General features: G+C 39.5%; 1 protein-coding gene across 4 annotated transcripts in view; it reads right to left on the bottom strand.

Moving 5' to 3' along the window:
- Window positions 1–1,825: 1,825 nt before the first annotated feature.
- Fam204a (family with sequence similarity 204 member A) overlaps window positions 1,826–14,678 on the bottom strand; it is a 31,731-nt gene continuing 18,878 nt past the window's right edge. For all 4 annotated transcript variants that reach the window (XM_008827323.3, XM_008827324.3, XM_029560758.1 and 1 more), the window contains 2 exons: window positions 2,315–2,421; window positions 1,826–2,035 (listed from right to left, as the gene is read on the bottom strand). In XM_008827323.3, the coding sequence (XP_008825545.2) occupies window positions 1,984–2,035; window positions 2,315–2,421 (159 nt within the window). In that variant the 3' untranslated portion in view covers window positions 1,826–1,983. The remainder of the gene's footprint in view (window positions 2,036–2,314; window positions 2,422–14,678) is intronic.

Below are 14,678 nucleotides of genomic sequence, written 5' to 3'. Positions count from 1 at the left end.
TTCAAGCATTCTGGAGGTCGTAAATGGACATGTTGAAGATTCAGATTCAAGACTAAAGTTATTATTGACCCACAAAGAGTCCCTATGAAGTGTCTAGAATGGAAAGGACAAATACTACACCCTCAGGTGGCACAGGTACTCTAGGAATAACACTACCATTTTACTGCTTTAATGAATAAAGCCTCTAAATTGTATTAAAACTGATCAAATACAAATAGTTCCAAACAAGGGGCCAGCAGATATAAGCCCGAACACTTGTGCACCTTCTTCTCCTAGTTCTTAATATCTTCTGGCTATAGCAGTTTATTCTAAAACTTTCTACAACCCATATTCCCAAAGGAGCAGGGACTCAGGTGCGTCTTCCCTTGTCAATTGAGTCCCCTCCTATGACTGACCACCCTCCCCACAGACTGTCCTCCAATCCGTTAAAAATGCTCCTGTGGACATAAGAATCCTGAATAGGGCACTGAGGGGGAAACTGCTGGTGCTGGAGTGGGGTGAAGAGGGAATTGATGGTTAAACGATGGGTCAGAGGTTCCCAAATCAGACTCTAATGGAGGGCATCCTAATAAAAAATGGGTAGAAAAGAAAATGACCCTAGGTGAGTCACTAGCCCTAAAGAAGTGTCTGTGGGTAAACAGAAACAAGGCAGAAGCCCAAGAAAAGGCCTGCTGAGGCCCTACTATGACAAGACTAGCCATACCAGGAACCTGCTCAGAGATAATGTGCTTTATGTTTTAGACAAAACCAGTGAACTTGTATAGCGGGCAGAGGGACGGTCCCTACACTGTTTGTGTTCACTTACTGAAAGTTGGAATACAATGCAGAAGGCACACAGCACTTAACCTACAAATGGGCACCTTCATGACAAATCAGTGGATACACAATCTCCTAGAACTGCTCTCTACACTGCCTTTTCTCAACTGGACTCTCAAAGAGCAACTAATTACTTGTTATTTCTGAATACAGAGAAAATGTACATATACCCTCATAAATTAATAAAACTGTTAAGTCTAAAAGTAGTATGACAGAATCGGGACCGTGCCTCATTTTTTGTAGCACCACATAGGGACTTCCCAGTTTGTCACATGCCTTTTCAAAGCTTCTTCCCATTAAGGCTATAAAACACACCTAAGGAAGCAACTTCCCGGCTGCCAGCTCTCTTTTCAGTCTCATTACTCCATTCCGTCTTTCAAGGAGTAATGGGGAGGACAGGAAAAATGAAATCAGCTATTAGACAATCCAGAGTTTGCTATCTTAAGTTTTAACTCTCTGTCTAATACAATTAAACCATTTTCTCTTGTAAGAATCATCTCATAACTTAAGGACACGCTGAGAGGTATTCAGAATAGCATTTCTAGCTAGGCAAAGTTGAATTTAAATCATTCTCTAAATACTATATTCTGCCCCCTTTTTTACTATATTTCATCTAGTAAAAGCAAATTAATTGCTTTTACTATGGGATTATGAAATATTAATTCTGCCTCTAATAAAGAATCAATTATTATTTTATAGTATCAAAATAATTTGTAAAGTCAGTAACAATTAAGAATTTTTGTATTTATGCCTAATCCATTCTAAACGAAAGCTAATCTTAAAAACACAATTCTAGGAAAAGTGTGGTCACACTAAGAACAGGAAAAAAAAAAATACAAGGACCTCATGGGCTATGCTACACCAAACAGATTAACCGCAAAATTGATTTTAAACAGTAGGTCTATACAAATAAATAAAACCCTATCCTTTTTCTCTGTATGTATGCTTAAAATTTCTTACACAAAGACGAAAATGTTCCTTCACTTCAATAAAATGAATCCAGGGGAAAAACAATAACCTGAAAAGAGTTTATAATCAACTCCCAAGTTTTATGCTTATCTTTTTTTCCACCTTTATCAATTTTCTGACATATTTAACTTAAGCAGGAAAATCTTCCTGGTAAATGAAGTGTGCCAGTCTACAAGAGTCCTGAAGAGCACTGCAAAGTTACATATATCCCATGTTGCTTTTGGTTTCCCATCTCTTCTTTGCTTCAAACCTAAAATGAAGACCATAAAAATATCAACTTGATTTCCAAGACAAAATGCTTTGCTAAAGCAACCAAAGTCCCGAAATTTTCACATACTTCATTGCTCCCAAAGTAAACATCAGAGGCTAAAGAAATGCCTTTGTATTTATAACCTCATAACCAATCAGCAGAGATACAAAAAGTACAGTAGGTGACAGTTACCTACAAACTAGATCCAACATATGAGCAGGTGTTCTGTAATTCCTATCGAGTCAGCAGAATCAAGACAGAGGTCTTCAGCAAACTTACCCCCATGCCAGTTTCTTCTTTTTTCGAGCAGCCTGTGAGTTTTCAGCCTCCTTTTTGGCTTTAACAAACTTGTGGCAGGCAATTGCTTTGGCAATTTTCACACCGAGCTAAGATATAGAAAAGGGAAAAGGAAAAAAATATTTGAAAAGAAATATCCCAGCTAGTATGAGAATTACAACACAAACAGTGAGAGCACAAGGTTAGGAAAACCACATCTAAAAAGTAGAAACCTTATGCTCAGGCCCCTGGAACAAAATACGATGAACACAGACATGGCCATACTTCCCTCCCCTCCCCAGAGATCTGCTACCCTAGCTGCACCTCTGCTGGGGTAGAAATCCTTCCCAAACTCAGACCCCTGGAGGGCCCAAAAAGGTAGTAATGAGCCCTTCAAGCTAGCTCAGCAATTCTGTGGGCTGAACAGGAATTCGTCCTGATAAGGCTGCAAACAGACTGACAGAGACATCAACTTTTCTTGCTCTGGGCTAGAATTACAGCAACTCAGTATGGTCACACCAGTTATCGCCTGCTGATCTGAAGCTCTGATTGGCAGTCACAGATGGGATTAATGAAACATGGGGAAGCTAATTACTACTTCATAAATGCGCTCTGCATGATGGGGAACAGCTTTTAAGTCTCTGAGAGAGAAAAGAGTATAAGGGGAGCCAGAAAGTAGAAAAGCTGGACTCCAGGACCCAGCTGTTCCTAGGCAGGGTCCCTGTCCATGCTTTCCCTGACTGCCAACACTACAAGGTGCATTTAGCACGAACACCATCCAGACGGCCGTCTCCAACTCGGCCTCTAAATCCTCTCTGTACTTCTCCAACCTCTGCAGGCTGTGGAGCGTTCCCTGTACCTCCAGAGCAGGAATGTCAGCACCTCTAGCTTTGACAGGTTCTTCATTTAAAACATCCACCCACATGGACGGCTCAAACAGACTCAGAAGAACCCAGGTGAGGCCAGGCGGTGTGAAAGCACACGTGGGAATCCCCGCACTCAGGAAGAATGCTGCAGCCAGAGACCAGGCTGGGCTACAGTGAGTGCCGAGCCATTCAGAGCTGCACAGTTAGATGCCCTCCAAACAGAAAGCAAAAAAACAAGAAAGCCCAAGTTAAATGACAAAGCCTTTAAATCTTTCTGGTATTTCCTGGTTTCTCTATTCCTTCACTCAACCAACTGTGTATGAGGAGACAAGCGGGCTTGTGAAGGAGAAGAAATGATGTTGAAGCCACTCAAGGCAGCACAGCAACACCTGAGCTCTGGGATCTATTTGGCAGCCTAGGAAGGCATGTCGGGAAGCACATGCCCAAGAAGTTGGTTTAGGAAGGTGAAGTCTGTAATGTGCCACATGCCTCTCGGCTTATCCTGGAGAACCAGTCCTCTAGGGCAGAGCAGACAAGTGGTAATTGAGAAACTGTCTGGAGTTTACAAATGAGACAAAAACCAGATCTGATCTTTCAGTTCAGGAAAAAATTCGTATTTTAAAAGAAAGCAAATGGAAGGAAGCTGACGGCCAACCCCGGTGCTGACCCGGCTGACCAGAGGAACGCCACTGAAGCAAAGGACCACGCAGAAGCTGGACACGCACTCCAGAGAGCAGAGCAACCACAGTATCTTCTCAAAGCTCAAGCCATGCCAGCTGTGCCGATCCATCATCTTTTCAAAGAACACTGACTTCGGAGCCTTAGGAAGCACAAATGCTTTGCCAGGCACCGTTCTCGGCACTGGAGACACAGCACCAAGGCAGAGTGGCTTCCTCTCAAACAGTGAGTGCAGATGGATGACGGCCTCAACATGGAACAGCCAAAGTGAACAAAACAAGACCTTCTCCCAAACAAGGTGGAAGATGAGGATCAACATTCAAGGTTATTCTATTTTCCAAACCCAAGCCATAGTACACATGTACGTACATACACACACACACACACACAAAATTGAAAACTAAGAATCAAGAAACTGAACATCACTACATCCCAGAAGAAAACTAAACTCTGAGAGGGTACTGTGGAATCATTTTTCATTAAGATGGAATCCTTATCTGTTGAAAAGTTTTGTACTTATACATGTAAAACTTCAAGTTAGCACCTGCTGGTCAGGTTAGGCTAGTGGACAGTGCAGTACCAAACAAATCCCCAAGTCACAATGGCTGAACTTTTGTTTCCTGTGAAGTTTCTGAGGACAGGCACGGTTCTCATCCATCTCAAATATCTCCACAGGTGGCCTTCAGGATAATGAGGCGGAACTGAAAGGAAACTTCCTGGCTCATGAACGCCACAGTCCCAAGATGGCACAGACTGTTTCCGCTCAGAGCAAATCACATGGCTGCACCTAAATGCAAGGGAACAGGGAAGTGTGGTGGGACAACCCAACACTTGGGGAGCACAAAGTGTACCTGAGAAGCTGTCCTGTCACAAAATGCAGCTTGTGACCCCTGTTTAGGATGCATAGTAAGCTGCCAACATTGATGACTTAACCTCTTTCCTGCCCCATTCCCCTAAATATGTTTTCCGTTAATTCCATTCCTATCTTTGCATATCAAATTCAAATGTGATATCTGACATAATGTGTCAAGCCCCCCCCCCCAAAGATCTACTCAGCTACTTCTTGTTCTATCTAAATTCAGCCTATACTTTGGCTACCAGACAAAAATGATCTGAACCATATTTCCCATGTACCATTAACCATTAGTGAAAATCATTTCCCTGAAATTTGAAATTAAGCTGTAGCTCTACATTTTTTGTTTTGTTTTTTGGGTTTGTTTTTTTTTTAAAGACAGGGTCTCCCTGTAGCCCCAGCTGGCCTGGAGCTCACTATGTAGACCAGGCTGGCCTTGATCTCACCAAGATCTGCCTGCCTCTGCAATTCCAGTGCTGAGATTAAAGGCATGCCCAATCTCACCCAGTCTCTACACTTTGACATACTAAAATTTCCTAGTATAGCTTTCATAGATGTAAGGCAGACAAATCAAGGAAACACCTCAGAACGCCAATGGACTGTCTCTCCACTTTACCAGTCACATGGAAACACTTCTAGTGTTCCTACAAGGCTAAAAACAAAGCCAAACTCATCATAGCAAAGTTACCGCAATCACGATCAAGATGCTTTTAAGAAGAATTCATTATACTTAATAAGCAAGTATTTACAAGAGAGGGTCCGTCACTTTGTGAACTAGTAAAATAAACTACCAGGTACATAGGAACCTTTTCAAATAAACTTGCTCCTGTGAAAGATTTATTTTCTCACTACATACACTGCAGGCCAGATTAAATGGAATGCTCTTTAACCAGTAAACATGAAAATGAATCTGGTAGATATATGTATGTATATATACACACATAAATTATTTTTTTACTGGGAAAAAAAAAAAAAACACTTTTGGCTTATGATGGTGAAAACCCGCAGCCTCTTTTGTCCTTCACATGCTTAAAATGAACGAACGTGTTTCACTTATTTCTGTAGAGAAAGAAAAAGGACAAGAATACCTAGAAATAGAAAAGGATAATGTGGCCTTCAACAGAAGAGAATGTGAGAGGAAATGTACTTTTCCAGTCAAGATGACTAACCCGAGTTCCAGAACATAAAAGACTATCGTGCCACATTTCCATATTACAAGCAAATAAAATACACGAATAGGAATCCCCCTTTCACTTCTATAAAAAGGAAAATGCGCCTTCTTGCCCAATGTAAACATTACCAAAGCTTGGTCAATGGTTTTGTATTTTAAAACACCAGTTTGGGGTCATCAGATAACTACAGCAACACAATGTAAGAATTTTGTTACAAGAATAAAAATACACATAGAATTTCTTGTATGTGTAGCCAAAGTATCAGCATTTTCCATATAGAACATCCAATATTTTGCTGCATTTTAATTAAGGTGTCTAAACATTATCACAAAGAACTGCAAATTGGTCAGAGCATGCGGTAAGGAAAATTAAGCTCTAAAGGCTTTTTATCACCATATTTCAGGAACCAAGGGTGTAAAATGTTCTAATTTGGGATATATTAAAAGCCATAAAAGGTCTTTCAAAAAGATTAATGGTACTTTGCTTGGATTTAAGATAAGGGCTTTAGCTGGTTGGAAAAGCAGGGCCCTGGCTGGACCCTTGAGGCGTTCATCTTTATAGCCACTTGGAAGATTTGTAAAGGCGTCTGCATAACCTCAAGCAAAAGCACTGCGACATTTTTTTAATTCCTTTCAATTTTACAGGTTTAGTGTGTGTAAATCATATTGGGTTGTAAAATAAGATCTAACGGCACATCCTTATAAACATAGTACAGATTTTTTTTTTAACTTCAAAATAAAGTTAGTACCGCTTGCAAAATGTTGTCATTATAGAGTTTCCTGATAATCATTTGAAGCATCTGATTCAAACAGCTTAATCTAGCACATCTATAAACTTCTTATCCATTTCATAAAATATTTTACTCATCTCAAAATTACTAGCTTGTAACAGATTTATGAAGTTTTCCTCCCTTTTGAACACTTTCAAGGCACTTATTTAAAAATACCAATTATCATACTTTAACTTTTTATGGAATAATGGGTCTCTATGAGAAATATTTATGCCATTCTCTTTTGTTCTTTAATTAAATGAAAACAGATGTTTTCTGAAGTAAAGCGGAACCATTACTGGAGTACTTAAAGTGTTAAGGTCTTTAATTTTTATATCAGTTTGGTCGACAATTCCTGATTGTCTTTACTCAAGCTCAACATTAATGTCAAGCAAGTTACCTAGGAGACGAAAGAGATCAAAGAGACAAAACCCCTCCAATGTCTGATTAATCAAGCCTGCAAACAGCTTATTTCTTTTAGCCTGCATGCAAGTATGAAAATGAGATTCTGGGAGCCGAACACTGTGCAGATTTGTTCATTCTTATCAGAACAAAGCCAGCGGCAGCTTATTTCATGGATCATTGGCACTGTCATCAGCGCTACACAGAACGGGTGACAGCTCCTCATTTTGAGGCTTGAACAAAATTAGCAAAAAGTCGGCACAAATTAGCCTCTCATCTTTTTAGTAATATGACATTATTCATTTACTTTTTATCCAATTTTTAATTTTTTCCTTGTCAGCTATCCCTTTCTAGTGTCTCTTGCACAGCATCATAAAATGCCTTCTAAAAAACAAGCAGAGAAACAGCCAGAGTTGAAATAACATGCAAAGTTCAAGAAGCAAATAAGAACAAGCCTTTCCAATGACTGGTAATGCTGCGTTTTTAAAAATAACTTTCAGCTTTTAAAAACAGCTCAGGCTGCCATGCAGTTCAGTCTCATGAAAGTATCAGTGTATTTTAAGAAAGAACATAACAGAGGGCTAATGTGCTTCACCCAAACTGTGGTTTATCGTGGTGTCTGCTGCAGTGAACTCGAGGTGGCTGCATCTGCACGGTACCTCGCTCTCCACGGCCACACCTGGGATGCCAATGCTGGTGACAGCAGACCCGCAGCTGCCGCTCCTCACCTCACTCTCACTTTTCTGTCAAGTCGTCTTCTTTTTGCTTCTAGTATGTAATTTCACTGTCATCTCAGTGTGCACACACAGGCTGCCATGTGCCTGCCCGCCGTGTCTATGCACCACATTTGTGTCTGTGTGTACAACTGGACACACACTTCTCACCTGCCTTTATTCCTATAACTTCCTATCAGTTTAGTTCAGAGCAGAACCAACAAATCCTTATTTAAACATATCAGAAATATACATATGCATATGATGATTCATATATTCAACATTTATTAGTTGTTCTGTTGCTTTATTAGTTTACATAACACCTGTTTTAAAATTATATGTAAATTACAGTATTCCAAAGCAGGGGAAAGATGTAACACTACTGAAATGACTCCTGCATGTGACATTTATATTCCAACTTAGTCCATTCATAAAGGAAAAAAGCATTAAAAAATTAACCATAAGCTGTTAGATGCTTTATACATCCCCATAAGAAAGACAGTTTTTTAAAAGAACTGTAGTACTGTTTTCAGCAATTTCTTTATCTCTTGTTCTTCTAAGTAAGAAAGCCTATTAACAAGCTTTGAACTTAAAATCACATTTACAATAATGTGCCATCAACAGTTTTATAAGCTAATTAGAAAAAGATTAATTAATGACTGGCTGCTAATAAAATGGCAATCATGAAGAAAGAAACCAAGGGTGCTAAGCTTCAACTACCACCAATTAAGAGCTAATTACAAACAAATTATATATGTGTTTTGCTGTGGGCTTTAATTTACTAAAATGGTTTTAATTAAAAGAGAAAACATGCTGATTAATTGAACTGCAGAAAAAATCTACAGTATAAACTGTGCTTTGTCTGTCTCTTTAATTAGACTTGTAACATCTGAAATCTTTTTTTAAGGTTAGTTAAAAGCACAGATAAACATAATTAAAAGAGCGCATAAGGAACACCATTCGGGGTGATCACCCAGCCAGACCCCAAAGGTTAAAAGAAAACATCCACAATGCAAAAAGATGTGAGTAAGTGCTCCTAAAAACCTCAGAGGAAAACTCATCGCCAAACCCCAATCTCACTTCTCTGAGGCTAGCATGCTCCAACTTCAAGGCTACAGGTTTCTTATGGGAATGAACATGTCTTTAAACCAGATGTAAAGGAATTCACCCAGGCCTTCTGCCACTTGGACAGACACTGCTTATTTTCTACACACTGCCAAGTGTTCGTCTCCATTAACAACTGACTTTCTTGTGTGAGCTAAGGAGAATAAGGTGTCAAAGAATTAGAACAGCCATTTAACCTTCCTCCCCAACTATGTGCAGACAAGATGATAACATGGAGGAATGTTTCAATCAAAAAGCATTGAGAGATGATCAAAGCTAATGGAAAGGTGGCAGTCCTGGTGACCCTGGATAGGCCCCCACCCACCCCCCAGGCAGGAAGTACCTTCTCTAGGTAGGTAGAGCTGTCCCCACACCCTGCCCCTGCACCAGCAACAGCCCAGCTGGCTCCAAGAGAGCTTCCTTCCCAGTACCCCAGTACCCCACACTCCTTCCCACTGCCCATCAGTGAAATACACTAAAAAAGAAAATGGTGCTAAACTATACTAACTACCTCACTGGAAACAGAAGGCAGTCAGTCAAAGAAAAGTTAGGACTATAAGGCAGGGTGGCAAAATTTGAGATATACTATCTATTTTGTAGAGTCTGCAGACATCAGATGATTATGATTACTTAAGGAAAAACCGACCAGTTACCTTGAGAAAACCTATGGTTGACTGTACTTATCATACACACCCCTGTTGACAGCAACTAAATGGTCTCCTTTCCATAAAAACATGTTGAAAAGGAGATATGAAATTTACTCAAAATATACAAAAAAAAAATCTGTGATGCATTTTTACTGCTTTTGCCTAGTCTTCGGTGGCTAGAAATCACAATACTCATGACCACAGAAGGATCTGCCCTTCTTCAGCAGGGTCAGAGGTTCAGTGAGAAATTTTTATAATAGCTAATTAGAATATGCTGCTCAGCATTATATCCAAGCAAACTGTTTCACCTCAGAAACTTGGTTTCAAGACACTTGTTCCCAAAAGAGGATTCATGAAAATGGGAAAAGCAACGTTGCTGTATGGACTATACAACACAAGGTTTAGAACTTAAAGATTTGGCTTCACTGTATCTTTTGATTTGATTCTGTTTTTGTTTTGGTACAAACACAGGAGCTCTGACTACACAGAACTTTAAACTTAAGCCTGAATGCTTCACTCTTGAACTCTACATATGGTATACTCCAGGTACTTGATCAACCTGTCAACACTGTATTGAGGGTTTTTTATGGGGGGGGGGTGCAGGGGAGTCAGCTCCTAGTTCATCAAAACCAATCATGCCTACATAAAACCAATAACTGAAAAGGGTAAATTGTACTCAGCACTCCGAGAGAAACCACAAAGCCTAACAACAAACTGACTTGGAAAACCCCAATGCTAGTACAGTGTCCCCAGCATTCCCAACAAAGGACCACACCCAGACGATAACACGACATATAGGACCTACGCCATCCAATGTATGCATATCATGAGTGAAAATGTCTTCAGTTCTCCAAGAAAGAACTCTAAAAGCAGAGCAAAGACTGCAAATTAATAGTGTACCCAAATTTTGAGAGCACTGAATTCATTTAGTTATGAAAGAATACAACTTATACTTTAGTTCTTATAAAAGCCATTTCTATCTTCTCCTAACTTACTGACAAGCTATTAAAACCTTCTTAACTCTATGTCCTCATTCTGCAATAAAAAATGCAAGCACTTTACAGTAAAAATAAATTTTTGATTTGATACACCCTACAAACTAATATTTATTTACATCTATAAAGAGGATGATATTACAATTATACATCGGAACATTTTAACCTGATACTTTGGTTAGATTCTAAATGAATATTATGCTGAACAGCAAGTCACTGCTTCGGTCCTCAATGAGTTTTAAAATAGGAAACATTCTCTCACATCATGACATCAAAAGGTTTTGGCCTTAGAAAAAAAGAGTAGTGGATTCCGACCAAAGCATCTCAGACATAAATATTAATACCTTAAGAATTGTCAAAAAGACATGACTACTGTTCCCAGTTTGCACAAAATTGTTATGTCAAAGCACAAAGTTCTGATATTTTTCAGAGTCAAGTTTACTTTGCTGTTGAAGACTATCCTATTTTACTTATAGAAATAGCTCAAACTTTAAGGGAATATGATATACAAAGCACAAATGAAATTTAGAGACAACCTGTTCACTTCTGCCCTGGACAAGGGAGGACTGAAATCCACCTGAGGGATATGGCTAGTTAAAATAGGGATGATTCATTTGGCGGTGGGAATACAATGTTCTGCTGCCAAACTAGGCTGACTGTTATCTAGAGTAGCTAATATAAAGATGTTTAGAGAAAAAAAATCCTCTTTATAAAATATAATAATTAATCACTGAGATTTTAGCACTGACTTTCAAAATATTTATTTCTACAGGTCTCTATAGATTGGTATGTGCATCATAATGAAGATAATGTCAGAAAAGATGGTACCAAAGGATGCCATTGCCAAGGATCACTATCAATGAACAGTTTTTTTTCCAAGTCTGATGTTAGTTCAGTCACAAATATGCTCAAAAAGAGCTTTAGAAAAAGGAAACTTTTTTTCAAATTAGAAGTTTTATTAATATCACATAAAACTAAGGACATGTCTCTATTACCCCTTCAAAACTCTAACAAAGAAGTATTTCACTGACGGGAAGGTAGTCTCAAAGTGATCCACAGCCGTGTGGCAAAACCCAATACTAAGGCCCTGTCTAGCTTCAAACACAGGAAGTTAAATCCCTCTCCTCCAGCTTCAAACACAAGAGCTCAGGTCGCCCCCTCACCACCAAACCAAATTTCATACATCCTCACTGATGCCATGAATTTGGGGGAATGAATTGCTTGCTTTGTCACAAGGCGAGCACACTGACCTCTTCTTTTGGCGTACTTCCTTTATGTTAAGGAGTCTTTTTAAGGTCTAGTCAGACATGTTTCTACTTGGGCTTCGTATTTCTCAAAACTAATGCAGCCCTAATGGTTACACAGGCTTATAAATGTTAAATATCAAAAATTAGTTTCACCTATGGCTGGAAAGGGCTTTAAGGACTCTGGGATCTGTACCTCTGAGCAAAAGCTTTATCAGGCAGGTCCCAGTCACTGCTTCTTGAGAAAAGAAAATGGTACTGTTACTAAAAGCCAATCTACTTGAATTTCAAAAGGGCAGCTACCATGCATGTATACACTCGATATAAAGGGCTTCTGCCCCAAACCAGAACTTCTCTAAAATCCCATCTCATAGTCAATGACTGGCACTAAGGGTGGATATGAAAATTTAAAGCTGGACCTATTCATTCCAGAGTTCCATCTTGATTTGGCTATTCTTTATGGGTGCTGAACTGACACAGTATCTTTCCAATGTCTGTCTAAACAGCAAATATTTTCTAGTTGTCTTTCCAGCTATTTAAGACAAAGTACAGGGCCCAAATTACTGGGTTTTCTTTCAATCAGAATTCTTTACGCTTGCAGTAACTTGAATTTACCAGAACACAGCTTTATATATGTATTCAAATAAAAAGGACAATTGAGAAAAATGTTATCATCACACATGCTGAAAATATAGTGTCTAAAGCAATCTCATTTGTCATAAAGAATGACAGGAAATGACAGTCCTTGAAATAAAACACCTCATCAGAATTATAAAATTCCAATTTCTGAAACAGCAGGATGACAAGACTCCAAACCAGAACCCCACGTGTCCTTCGAGAAATCCCCATTTCTGAAACCCTGGAGGCACGGCTCCTCAATGATTTTCCAGGCAGCCACATATACACAGCAAGGCAAGCTCGCCAGGAATGGATGGACCAGGGTGGAGTTTAGGGAAGGCCGGCACAAAATACACCATGGAACCCCTTCTCAGCCCAGCACATCACTTCAGAAACTGCCCAGGATTGTGAGAGATTTGATATGGATTCCCAAAAGACTTTCTAATCCAATACTTCACTTAAGCCAATTGTTAGACTTAGTTTGCCAAGAAAAGTATAATCAAGTGGGGCTGGAGAGGTGGCTCAACAGTTAAGAGTGCTTGTGCTTGCCACTTTTGCAGAGGACCAGAGCTTGGTTCCCAGTACTCATACTGGGCAGCTCACAACCACCTGATATTCCACCTCTAAGAGATATGACACCCTGTATGGCCTCTTCGGGCACTGACATTCACATGTACATAACCTCCCCATACATGTACACAAGAACACAAACACACACATGCATGCACACGTACACAAGTAAAAATAAAATTTCAAGAAAGTAAAATCAAAAGATATTTTAAAGCTCTAAAGTCATCTAGCAATCAGCACAATTGCCCTACACAAGAAAAGAATTAGCAATACATGCTAAACTAGCGTGTAAAAGTGTAAGAAGAGAGAATTTACAATCTCAAATTGTCTCCCATCTCCCTATAAGGAGATTGTCCCTTACTCTTTACAAAGGGAAAAATAGCCAATTGTACAGAAACCCAGACATACAATCAAAATCATCAAAATTGGGACAAAGAGACACAGGTGCTCCTGGACTGCCTGACTGAGAAGGTCGCATCACCACTCCTGTGATTCAGGAGGAGAGGCTAGACAAAACACAATGGAGGTGTGTACTAACTGGTCTCTACTCCTCAAAAACATTAAGGTCTTAGGAAACAAAAACAGTGATTCTAGATTAGAGAAACACAGTAACAGAATGCAATGTCAGAGAACAGGAAATTCTTTTGCTATTATGGAAATTAATGAAACAAATGCAATTTAAATAAAGTATATGGATTAAAGAAAAACAAATTTTGAAACTTTCTTTTTCAATTAAAATGTTTTATATTGGGGACATGCACTGGCACATATGTAAGGGTCAGAGGAGAACAACTTTACAGAGTTACCTCTCCCCTTCTACCTTTACATGGGTTCTAGGGTTCAAACTCAGGTTGCCGGTCCCATTTAGCAAGCACTTTACCCACTGAGCCAACTATCTGGGTCTAAATTTTGCAACTTTCTTAAAGTCAAATCAAATAACTAACCCTACTAAAAAGAACTGAGAACCTGTAATGAAACAAATGCTCTTCTGTGAATTCCCTGGTTCCAGGTGGTAAGCAACTATGCTCTGCATTACCCTTTCTTCCCCAGCAAGGTGTGAGTCTGAGGCAAATGACTGGTAGACGGACGGACTCTGCTGTGACAGCTGCCTCAGTATCTAAAAGACATCATGTCCTCCTAACTCCTAAGAAGGTGAGACCAAAATAAAAAGCAACAAGACACCAATTTGAGTCCTGTGATCCTGAAGAGATCGGTGAAGACAGAAATTCATAAATGCTAAAAATTAGAGGGCAACCACATGCTACAGCCCTGATGGTTTTTATGTGCTCGTCTTGGACTTTACTGAAACACTTTGTCTAGCAACTTCAGACCAGCTAGCATCCAAAAACCAGTAACAAAGTCCCACAATTTTTAAAGTCATTCAAGAGATACCTGTTCAACATGTTGCACAACGTGAAGTATTTTTATCATCAGTGATACAGTTGAATACATCTCTCTCAAAAGGCTTGATTCCTGGGCTGCTGACACCAGCTTCTACACCCCTTGAGTGGGAAGAAACTTGGTGATTGGTTATTGCTATCTGTATGCTTTCCATCCTTGAAAGCCTCCTTAGATCCTATTCCTCACCACTCCAATCACGATGTCCTATATCTGAATCCTTGGAGCCGAGCCAGACAACTACCACCTTACAGTCCCTTCCAACCCAAGCACTGCTCCTCCCTACCATTCTTTTTTTTTTTTTTTTAATATTTTATTATTTTTATTTTATGTGTATG

This window comes from Nannospalax galili, unplaced genomic scaffold, assembly GCF_000622305.1.
Source record: "Nannospalax galili isolate Female #2095 unplaced genomic scaffold, S.galili_v1.0 scaffold31, whole genome shotgun sequence".
Lineage (NCBI taxonomy): Eukaryota > Metazoa > Chordata > Mammalia > Rodentia > Spalacidae > Nannospalax > Nannospalax galili.
The sequence above is the reverse complement of the archived record's forward strand: the minus strand, read 5'-3'. Positions and strand labels throughout refer to the sequence as shown.